The following is an 11,631-nucleotide window of genomic DNA, read 5'->3' on the forward strand; positions in this document are numbered from 1 at the left end:
CCACCCCCCGCTGCTACTCCGTCAAGCTGTCATACCTAATGTTACCATGGAGCCCACACTGTCACTAACTGCACTCCCTGGAAAAATATGATCTACATTTTGGAAAAAAGAGCAGCAGATGGAAGGGTCTACACATCTGCATTTGAAGGATATGTCAGGATGTCAAACAGATACAAAAGATACAGCTGCAGATCACAGTGTAAAAGTGTTAGCTCCACAGGTTTTTGATGTAGAAACTTTACATTTTATAAACGTATATCTCTTTACACAACGTTTAACCATGAACAGCTCCAAACGCACTAAACCAGCCTGAAGATGAAGACCATCTGAAACCACTGATGAGTCGTTGGAGCAGAGACAGATAAACGTCAGAGTGGGCTAAAGCTGCGCTACGATTGGCCAACCTGAGGTTAAGGGGCAGGACCTAACACAGGGTTAAATTAGGACTTGTTGACATGAATGCTTATTACAAGTTGGAATGTCATAATTCCAACAGGATGTGAACGCGGCATGAGTGGCATGGACGGCGTAGATTGAGCTGCACTTGTATGGTCTTATCATGGGATTTGTTGAGAATGTCAAATTCAAAATAATGACAGCTTTGTAGTGTAGATTTACATATTTAGACTATATGAGGGCCTACAGACACCTTGATGTTACATTTCCCATTTACTTGCCTTTAGGCACCAAGCCAGCAGTAAATCAAGTTGTCAGTCAACATGCCAGTTATTCCTATTGGCCCAGATCATGTGTGCACAGGTAGGTGATTTCCTCAGCACTCTAGCTTTATTGAAAGCCTGCCCACGTCTCCTACACAGTCATTACTGACAAACAAATATTAAGAACAAGACAGATTAGAGGTATTTCCAACCTTTATTGAAACTGAGTATTTACAAAGTCAGCAATAAAGAATACAAACGTGTTTTCATTTTAGCAAACAGCTTCAGTATCAGGTATAACCAAGGAAAGGACACTGTTGAAATAAAGGGTCAAGTCACCTGAACACAACACGGTCCAGATGTATGGTACAGTTCCAGTCAGTCAGGATGAGAAGCAGACGACTAAAAACAGTATCAGCCCGGCCTGAATTGTTCTTCAGTGGATCCAGGGAGGCAGACTTGCATAGAAGAGTGTTGCATGTAACACAAGTGACCTAGGTACATCCATCCAACACTGCAGGAAACCCTCCAGAGGCAGCTCCAGGGACATTAAAAGGAAGATTGAGGGTTTTCTTAAATCTCTTTAAGAAATTTAAAAAGTACATTCCTCTAAATTAAAGTAAAACAAAAAGCAATTCCTCAGAAATCAGAATACAAAAAAAACTGTGAGCGTGACCATCTGCTCATCTGCACTCAAGTGGGCAACAGAGGAACATTTTTCACAGAAATATGAACATCCATCATGGCCTGTGTTGAGCTTAAGGTGTGTAAACATCCGTATGAATGTAAACTAATTTCCCACAATGCATCAGAAAAAAAGAAGTCGAGCAACAAAACAGAAGTCAAATGCTCCGATACAAATTCCAAACCGATGCGAAGACAAGCGGGCACACACTGCGATGACGTTAAATACAAAGCTGTCGCCAAGAAAGCTGCCAGGTCGTCGTTAACTGAGGAATGTCTTTGTTGAGAAAACTATGGCTCAGTAAAGAAAATGTGCCGACACATTCAGGCAGTGCACTCAAAATGAACAAGATTCAGGGTCCCAGTTAAGTTTGATATGACAGACTTCAGACCTTTGGTTTCAGGACAAAACAATAAACCAAGTTACAATACTCAGCTGTGGTTCACTGTACACATGTTCCGACATGCTTCGAACCTCGTTACTCTACACATTGCACTTCTCAGAGGCCTGTGTCTGATTTACATAAAGTTGCGACTGTTTCTCAACAACAAACTCTCTTCATCAAAGTAAGAACCCATGAGGAGCTTTGATCCTTTAATATGCACCTGTTCAAACGTGGCACCTGTTCAAACGTGACTTCACTCTACAAATAAATGGTCCACAGAAAAACAGTTCAATTCTAAAACACTGTATATAAATATATTTAATCCAAATGATTGCATGGGAATATTAGAAATTCCAATTTATCATTCCAATTACATTGTGAATAATGTACTTGGAGTTCCAAATCAAAAGGAAAATACAGCAGCAGATCGAGTCAAATTTGACCTGACTAGCAAATTCAAGGCACCGTAGGTCGAAACAATGAGACGGCAGCGGAACCCAAAAGAAGAAAAAAAGTGTCCATGTAGTCAGTCAAAAGATAAGCTGTCACTGGGTTTAGCGCCAATGCTAATCACTAAAATCCATACATTTCAGCTTTGCATGAAAAACTCAAATTCACAAATGCTTCAGAGAGTCTCGACTGTATTTTGTCACGAGTCATAGGCTAAGCGAAAGGGTCGACATAAACGCTGATTTAAAAACAGTTCTGTCAGACTAAACGTTAATGTAACAGAGCGAGCCCGGCCTTTTACGTGGTGCTTTTTATCTTCTTTAACAAGGTAATGCTTAATCTTCATACATTTGTTGGAAAGTACATGGCTTTTGCCAGATAATCAGTCAAGAACACTGATTCCATGGGTGTTGTAGTTTGCTAATTTCCATTCGACAGAAAAGGCTTGTTGCGCTGTGAATGTCATGCTGCATGACAGGAAAATGAACCAACAATAGAAACGACGAGACGCTTTTTGGATTTCCATGCTGGAAGCACTTCGACCAAAAGTCTGGAGTTTAGTTCTTCTTTAATTCACTAGATTAGCCAAAACAGTCTCAATGAAATGTATTGAATAATTACTCAATATTTATCTCAATATTACAGTATAAAATCAAATATACCAAAACAGAAGATTTCACACACACACACACACACATCACCCACTTAGTCCTAAAAACTAACCATGACTCCTATGTAGTGTACTTCAATGTAAACCAACAACAGATGTGTGGAGAAACTTTAGCGAAACGGGCGGCAACTTTTTTGACAAGTTGTGACAGGCATTCGACAGGAAAAGTGCCACCACAAGACAGGTAAGCATGGGGAATACAATCTTAACTGTCAGCAAAGTAAAACATCCCACATAAAAAAGCCCAGACTTCCCTGAAGTTAAGACACAATAAGAAAAACTCTATCACATGGAGCGATAGGTTTCCAGTAGTAGTGTGTATCTGATTTCACAGTGTTCTTATTAAATATTAAAAGAATGCTTGACACATGGAGACACACAATAAACTAATGGTGCACATCAGCTTAAATGTAGGTTTGTTGAGCAGTGTCACCATCATGTTTCCGACTGGGAATTTCTCCAGACCCCTATTCTTTGACGGAGTCATGGCCATCTCTGCGAACTCAAACAAAAATGATTCTTGCTTCATTGTAATATTCAGGGCAAGACAAAATACTCTCGGTCAGAACCGCCAGATAACCTCAATGTAAACATAAGAAAAAAAACAATTTGAAAAAAAATCCCATTTCAGCATCCAAGCTTCAGGAGCGCTGTGTTTCCTTTGCTTCTCCTTTTTTCTTCACAGTCTTTGGATCAAAACAGCACCCTCAGTCATGGAGCAGCTCGGTAGAAACAACAGTCTGCAGGGAAACAGAAGAAGAAATGTCTATGATCATCTGTGTGGGACATCTTGCTGAGGGGGAAATCAGGATCTTGTATCATTAATAAAATTAGGGAGGGATAAATCTGATTACCGACCAGCTGCATGTATAACATGTAATATGTTGCATGATTTCTCTGAGTATCTTTGTTACTCATTCATCGGATATCTTAAACTCAAATGATGTGCTGCTCCCCTGATAGATAATTATGTGCTTGAGGAACATCGGTCAGCAGCTTTGAGACAGTGAAGCCCTAAAGAGGATTTCACCCAACAACAAGCTGCTTTACAACAGCCTGAAACACATTGTGTGTGTTGCACAGAAACAGCTGGAGAGACCTCGCTAACTAGACTGTGCAGCAGTAAGGGCGTGAAGGTTGCAGCAGCCTATAAAACACAGAGATGTGCTGAGTCACTGCAGCAATGCCCACAGCAGAGCAACACACACACGGACCGTAAGACCAAGCCAGAACTCGACCTCACATCAACACAGCTAATGAGTGACAGCGCGTCAGTCTGTGAGCCACTGTGTCAAGGATGATCATCATTGTGCAGGTGCCTGCACAAGCAGCCCTTTGCTAAATGGGACCTGCAGTGCCGTGCCACGGGCGCTTTGAGATGATCAGCCGCTCGTCTTGTCGGTCACAGACACCACCAGTACCTTCACAGATTGTCCTCATGCACCAGGTTACATAACGGATTTAGCGAGGTTCAGGCAGGGATTGAGAGCTTTATCCAGTGGCTCCGAAGAGACGTCACGCTTTAGTGGCCAGTGCTGACTCGTCAATTTGATGTGGCATGGGAATTTGGATTCAACCCTTCAGGCCCCCTAAAAAAAACGATGTGTTTTGAAGTGCACCTATTGTTTCAAATGGCCGCACAGAACAAAATAAAAGCGTTGATTTCCCCCAGAGGACAATATGTTATGCTAGAAATAAATCATCATCAATCATCATGTCTGTGCTCTCTGCAGGACGGTGTCTTTTCTCAGCCAAAGATTGTTTATGGAGGTACGAGAAGCTTCACTCTAACCCCACTGCGCAACAGAGTGGACGAAGTGTCTTTAGTAGTCCCAACAACTCCAACAGCGATACCGCTTCCATCTAGCCTGACGCCAACTTCACATGTGTACAGATTGTAAAGCCCTGAGGCAAATTTGTAATTTGTGATTCTGGGCTATACAAAATAAACTGAATTGAATATGATCTCTTCTAACTTTTATTCATATCACATCAATCCTCTAAAGATATCTAAATCCTGGCCTCAATAGTGACCTGTTCCTAAAATACTGCTGGTTCTGTAGTGTTGGCATTTCAAATCAGATGTCTGCAGTGCACCATGGGAACATCAACTCGTGAGCTCCGTATATCACTTTCAGTGCGTATGGGCTTTTAGCCACATGTCTGTAACAAAACACAGTCTGATGTTGGTAACAGGGCTACAGGATACCTAACATGAAGGTATTCTTCTGACTAACACACTACTGATAAATTACCCATAATGTCAAAAACAACACTTACATCAAACACATTTTTAATGCAGTACAATACTAAATTGGCTGGTATGCACGTCATGAATCCCACTGTAATTTCCATTTATTCTGTACACCAAGTAATAAGAACATTTCAATACACAGTGTACCTCCAGATATAATCGGACCATTACAATGCTATGTGTGCATTCACATGCGTTTGTCCTCATCCAGATAAGATGTCCAAATACAAGTCTAGATTAGAGACCCTTTGGAATCAAATCTAAATTCAGTACATTTATTTATTATATTTAGCTTTACAAAGTTAGGAAAGCAATGTTTAAGTCAAGTCTAATGTTGCCTTCCACATAAAAGACTGATCCCAGTCACTTCCACACAGTGAGGCATACAGCTCATTACGTGATCAGTGCCCAGTCAGTCGACACCGTAAGCCCCGGTATCGGAAAAAGCCTCATCTGTGATTCCTTAGTAGGACAGTAGTGATGTAATATACTGTTGATCTGTGTTAATTATGCAATATTAAATAGATATTCAAGAGATAATTATGACCCGTTTACCTTCTTAACACAAACAATTAAAATCACTACTGGCAAAATAAAACACAATCTTTTAATTCCTAATAATTGTAATTGTTTTGTTGCAAATAACCACCAAACGGGACAATAATGGAGTAAAAGGAAAACCCAGGATAAACTGCAGCTGATTGCCAGCCAGTCATTCCAACTGGCAACAGTGGCAGTCAGCAGACTGACAGGCAGAAAGCAGAGCAGGAGAGGGCTGCTCAGCTGGCATGTTTGGCCCCCCCAGGCCTGCTTACATAACATGCACTCCCATCCATCCCCCGACCGCAGCAGGGCACGTGACACAAGAACAACAAACAAACAAACAAAACAAGGGTATGATTCCGTGTCTTTTACACATACACTAAAGAAAGGGAGTCTGGCAGCTTTATTCAGGGACAAGCAGCTCACCATCACACACTGATATGCTTTGGTTTCATAAGACAGAACGAGAGCACAAACACTCAGGGCAGTCTCTGAAGTTACCAAACATGACACTACAAGCAACCCCGCCCTCGATCTTTACCTTTTACACACATAAATAAACGCCATGGAACACGCCTCAACAAATTTCTGCAACTGATTAGAAGGAGCCGTACGGGAACGGATCAACTACAGTCCATTCGGCCACAGAGGTCTGATACAGAATGCATCGCATGGTTCGAGATCATATTTGCATCACACAAACCCTGAGACCATGAATTGGCTCAAATATCAGTGAAATAAAATGGATCAGAGACGCCTGTTCAGGGCAGGAAATGACCAGTGTTGAGTCAGTAGATCAGACCACTATTAGTCCAAGTCATCAACAGAGGGAGATGACAGACCAAAACATGCAGGGAAATGCTCTTCTGCTGAGATTAATGCAATCAAGAGGAAAAATCTACCAGCTTACCTTTATGGCAACACTGAATTGAGTTTTGGTCTTTGCAGCTAAAATCAAGCTGTGGTGGCAATTATCTCAGAAGAACGATTTCAGTCAAACATGACCACTAATAAACACACCAAGTCACAGGACGTTTTATAAAATACTGTTATTGGAGGAAGCTCGGTTCCGATGGTGGTCAATGGCTGTCAGACAGTCCATCACTGTTACATAGAGAATCCATACACATGAGGTCAACTTTGGCTGAAATCCCCTGTGCACTAATAAATTGAAGATTCTCTTACAAATAATTAAAGTCAGAGTAATACAAACAATACATTTAACTGCAGAAGTAGCCGACAGAAGTAATGCATGAAGGAGTAACTCACTTTCACATTCCCTATTTTAAAGGTTCACCCAGTTTAGTTTGATGTTAAGTTCTATCACATTTATTTATTTTGTCTTATTACTCTGGTGTTTGAAGACCAATTAATCATCTCTGTGCTTTCTTCTTCGAACTATAATTATTATATCAGCCTTTTAAAATCCGCTCTCGGTCTATCCTGTACTGTGAACCACATACAAACAGTATTTCCACATTAAATAGAATCGGCAGTACTTTATAAACAAGACAGATACCGGAATATTCAAACATTCAAAGGAGTGATGGGCGAATTCTATGAAGATAAATGCACACGTACCTGTGGAACACTTCGGCTGAGGGTCATGCAGCACAAATGATCTGGTCCATTCTGACCTGAAGCTCGAAGGCGTCGGGCCGGTCCTGAGGGTTGACGGCGAGCATGTCCTGCAGCAGTTTCCTCACTCCGTCTGACATGCACGACCTGCGCTTCTGTGGGATGTTCAGCACCATCTTTGGATTCTCTAGCAGCGCCTCGCCCACCGGCACAATGTCTACTCCTTGTCTTATGTAAGAACCCAGCAGCTCCCGCTTTGACTCGCCGTCAATGAAAGTGATTCTCTCCAACATGGCCCAGATGATGATACCCAGGGCAAATATATCGGCCTTTGCCGTGTAGTGGCCCTCCCACACCTCGGGAGCCATGTAGAAGTCTGAGCCGCACGCCGATGACAACCAAAACTTGTTCACGTTAACATTCTTGATCTGATCTTCGCCCTCGTTGGGGTTTCCTAACCCAGCACAGACTTTACTCAGGCCGAAGTCGGCCACTTTAAGGACCGGCGTGCCCGACTTCTCCGAGATGAGGATGTTGTCTGGTTTCAGGTCTCTGTGGACAATGTTGTTTTTGTGCAGGAACGCGACGGCGCTGGTCATTTGGAGCATAAAGCTGTTGTTGGTTCGCTGGTCGGGCCGCCGAGACAGGATGAACTGGTTGAGGTCGCCGCCCTCGCAGAACTCCATGATAAACCAGAGGTAACAGGGCTCCTCTGGGGGACCAAGCACTCGCTCACCTGCAAGGGAAGCACATTAGTCACTCACACAGTGATGCAAGCATACACACAACTCCAAATAGCTACATGTACAAAGAAAAATCAATAGTGACCAATTATGTTCAACTTAGAACATACATCTGGCCCAAAGTTACAGATGTGGTTTATTAGATGCATTTCATGCTCTTAGTAGTTGTAGTTAAAGTTATCAACCCGGTATTGCAATTTCCCTACAGGCAGTGAATGTGCACTCTAACTATCAGACAGCAGACATTTCCACTCAAATGTCCAATACCGTTGGATGTGTCCTGCCTCTCTTTATCAGGGGGCTTGTCTAAAAAGGTTACGCTTGGATAGTAATCTCAACACACTGACAGTCCCATTATGGTCATTTCACAGCATCTCTAACACAGGTTTTAGATCTGCAGATCGGTTAGTATTAACATTTCCTCCTCAATGACTGATTGTAAACTATCCATTATTCATTGCCCGTCTACTTATGATGCTGAAACCACTATGCAGGCCATTGATTGAGAATACATATTTCAAATACCTGTAAACAGATTAAGTGCCACTGATCTGAATGGGGTAGCTACAACTGCACACATCTGGACACTCAGGGGTTAGGAGTGATAGTTAAATCATTCAGTTTAACAAGGTAACCCTAATGTGATTTATATTAGAAAGCTTCACCATTTACATTTATTGAACGCAAAAGACCTGCACTAGACAAGCACAAATGAACCAATACACCACACGAAGACAGTTTTGCGTCTCAGACTCAGGACTTCCTTCACAAAATACACCCATCCCCCAGCTAGATTGTGTCATGGCGACACAAACAATAACGTTCCCTGATTGGGATAAGTCGTCCAAACTACAGTCAAATATCTTGTAATGTGTCATTAAGTTGGGTATATCGGATAGCCACTAAACTCGTTGCTACAACATTAGCTACATTAGTTCCTAAAGTGTTATGAGTTGTTCTTTAATTCGGCATACATGAAAACCAACTCATCTCACGCAGCGTTACCTTTAAGTGAAGTCTCCACCAGACGCAGGTACTGTTTGGACAGTTTGTTCCCGTGACTCATTTTCTGAGCCATACCGTTCCTCTGCAACACGCACTCCTCCAGCTGTACCACATTTTGATGCCGTTTCTCCAGACTCGCCAGCGCCCAGAACTCCTGCAAGGCGAGCTCCACGTTTTCCGGGGCGTCGCATCGCAGTTTCTTCACGGCAACTTTTGCCCCGGATCTCCGGGCCACCGCTTCGTACACCACGCCGTATGTGCCCCTTCCCACCTCCCGCAGCAGGCTGTAGCGGGGCGCCATAGCCCTGCGTTCCAAATTGTCCTGCTTGAAGAGGCCAGTGTCCTCCTCCATGTCATGGCCGTCTTCCGTGTTGCCTACACTCAGACTCCGGAGCACATTGGACTCGTCAGCCCCGGTTTGCTGTTTGCGGTAGGCTCGTGCGCTCCTCGTGCGTCTCCGCCAGTTGTCACCTCCAACTGTCTCCATACGTCCTCCCGAATCCCTCACATATAGAACAATGTCCACATGTTGTCAACAACGGCACTGTTCACTAATTTCCTTGAACAGAGAAAACAGTTCAGCAACGGAACGACGGGTCAGGATTGCAACAATATGACAGTTTCCGGTCATGACCTTCAAAATAAAACCCGTGATGTAGAATTAGTTTTTTTCAAATTGTGTTAACATGTGAACACACTGTGTGGTTGTATTGATATTTTACTTTGTTTTACAGAACCCATCGTGTCCTATGAGTTGATTATTTTTGCGCAGAATATAAGTCATTATTATTTGTATATATCCATGTTGCATGCACATCAACGTTGCACTTCCGTGTAGCGGTTGCTGTTTCCGTGTACATATGAATCTTATCTTGAACAAGTAAATGGAACTTTCTACAGTTTTGTAACTTTTCCCTTACAATTAAGACGTGAAGTAATGATTAAGCAGCCGTTTAATAATGTTGAATTTAATGCAGGTAAATACTGAATTCAGTGAGAGCAGAGATGTATTCGTCGTTTGGGATTAATTTACGATACTTTATCCCCCCCAGTTTTCCATGGATGGTTTCTTCCATCCAACACTTTTCCAGCATGATACTTTACGTGCGCTAGGGCACGTGATAGAGCACGTTTTCTGCAGAGAGTTTGTTTTAGTGCACGTCACAAACGCGACAAATTGAATTCTGGTTTAATTATTGATAACAAATATGTGTCGTGCTAGAACTAATTAGGCAATATATTACATAAACAAAGTGTGCATTCTAAAAAGCCTAGGTTATTTATGGTTAGGATAATAATTGATTTCTTACGTTTATTTTAGTTCGTATTTATTTTAGCTCACTCTGCTCAGACACAAACAATGCTCGTACAACCTGAGACACAGCAGAGCGGACAGCATCATCACCCATAAAACACGCTTCTTCAACAGCTTCTTCACGGCCACAGTCAGACTGATGGCAGCACAAATCCACTGAAATATGTTCAATAACCCAACACTACTTCGCTACACTTATGTGCAATATCTGCCATTTTATTAAAACAATATAATGTAACACTTTCTAATTTAAAATATGTGCCAATTTTTTATTACTTAAAACAATATAATTTAAAACTACCCCAAACTGTACATACTAGCACCTCTCTTATCCTAGTACCACCCCTCTGTATACATCACCACTTCTGTACAGTGTTCTCTTTTATATCTTGTATTTTTCTCTTTTTTCTTATAGTATAATGTTATTTCTGAAACGCTGACTCGGAGAGCCCTGCATAAGAGTTCCAATGTGTTTGGACTGTTGGTCCAGGCACAAATGGCAAATAAAAATCTTGAATCTTGAATTGGTGCACATTTAAAATGAGCATGGTTATGTAATGAAAGTTTACACAAAGTATTACTTTGTTTCTCAGTGGGTTTCATTAATCTGAAACTAAATATTTTTTGTTTGAGACGCAGTTACAATAAGTAGCTCCGTAAGTAGTTGAAGTGTGGCACTTACACTTGGTCTGATCAATCTCTATTTATTTCAACAACTGCTAAATGAGAAGCCCGCCGGTGAGACTTTCCGGGACCTACAAGAACGCTGGGAACCATTTAGGCATTTCCAAGGCATCCTATAGAATAGTGACATCATTGGTAATCATGTCTCTTACCTGAGCCTATTTCTGCTTTATATGATATTATGGTACCATCTGGTGGTTAAATTGTAATAGAGCAATTCCAGTCAAGAGAACAAACCAAAATTCCAATTCCAATTTCAGACAAATTGTGTAAAAACCAAATAGGCTCACATTAGTTGAACTTAACATATACTTTAAGGAATCCCTTCAAGGATAGCTCTACATTCAGACCATGTGACTGTAGTTTAGTATTTGTATCCATAATGCTTTACGTTTCAAGTGCAATACGTCTGGTATTCTCAAAGCTTTGGAAGCATCAGACTAGAAATAGTATGGCCGTGTTCTGGAAAATGTTTTACTAATGGAGAGGATAGATCTCGTCTCCTGATGGTGCTTTTGTGTTCCAAAATCCTAATTTTCAGTTGTCGTTGCGTCTTTACACAAACCAGTAAACCACCGTACAAGCGATGTTTCATAAAACCTCCACGTTTCATATATTTTGTGCTCAGTGTTTTATTTGATCTTACAGGAAGTAAATCTT

General features: G+C 41.7%; 1 protein-coding gene across 1 annotated transcript; it reads right to left on the reverse strand.

The window, feature by feature from the left end:
• Positions 1 to 856: 856 nt before the first annotated feature.
• LOC117731067 (serine/threonine-protein kinase 35-like) lies at positions 857 to 9,830 on the reverse strand. The gene is made up of 3 exons (XM_034533211.1): positions 8,973 to 9,830; positions 7,228 to 7,960; positions 857 to 3,589 (listed from the first exon to the last, which is right to left on the reverse strand). Exons 1-2 carry the CDS (start codon positions 9,457 to 9,459, stop codon positions 7,251 to 7,253), a joined length of 1,197 nt encoding a protein of 398 aa, XP_034389102.1. The 5' UTR covers positions 9,460 to 9,830; the 3' UTR covers positions 857 to 3,589; positions 7,228 to 7,250.
• Positions 9,831 to 11,631: the final 1,801 nt, after the last annotated feature.

Source organism: Cyclopterus lumpus, chromosome 5 (genome assembly GCF_009769545.1).
Source record: "Cyclopterus lumpus isolate fCycLum1 chromosome 5, fCycLum1.pri, whole genome shotgun sequence".
NCBI classification, from domain to species: Eukaryota; Metazoa; Chordata; class Actinopteri; order Perciformes; family Cyclopteridae; genus Cyclopterus; species Cyclopterus lumpus.

Excerpts from the sequence above, each read along its gene's own strand:
- LOC117731067 (XM_034533211.1), bottom strand. The coding sequence starts at position 9,459 with ATGGAGACAGTTGGAGGTGACAACTGGCGGAGACGCACGAGGAGCGCA. Across the intron at positions 7,961-8,972 it reads GGTGGAGACTTCACTTAAAG|GTGAGCGAGTGCTTGGTCCC; the intron begins GTAACGCTGCGT and ends CTTCCCTTGCAG.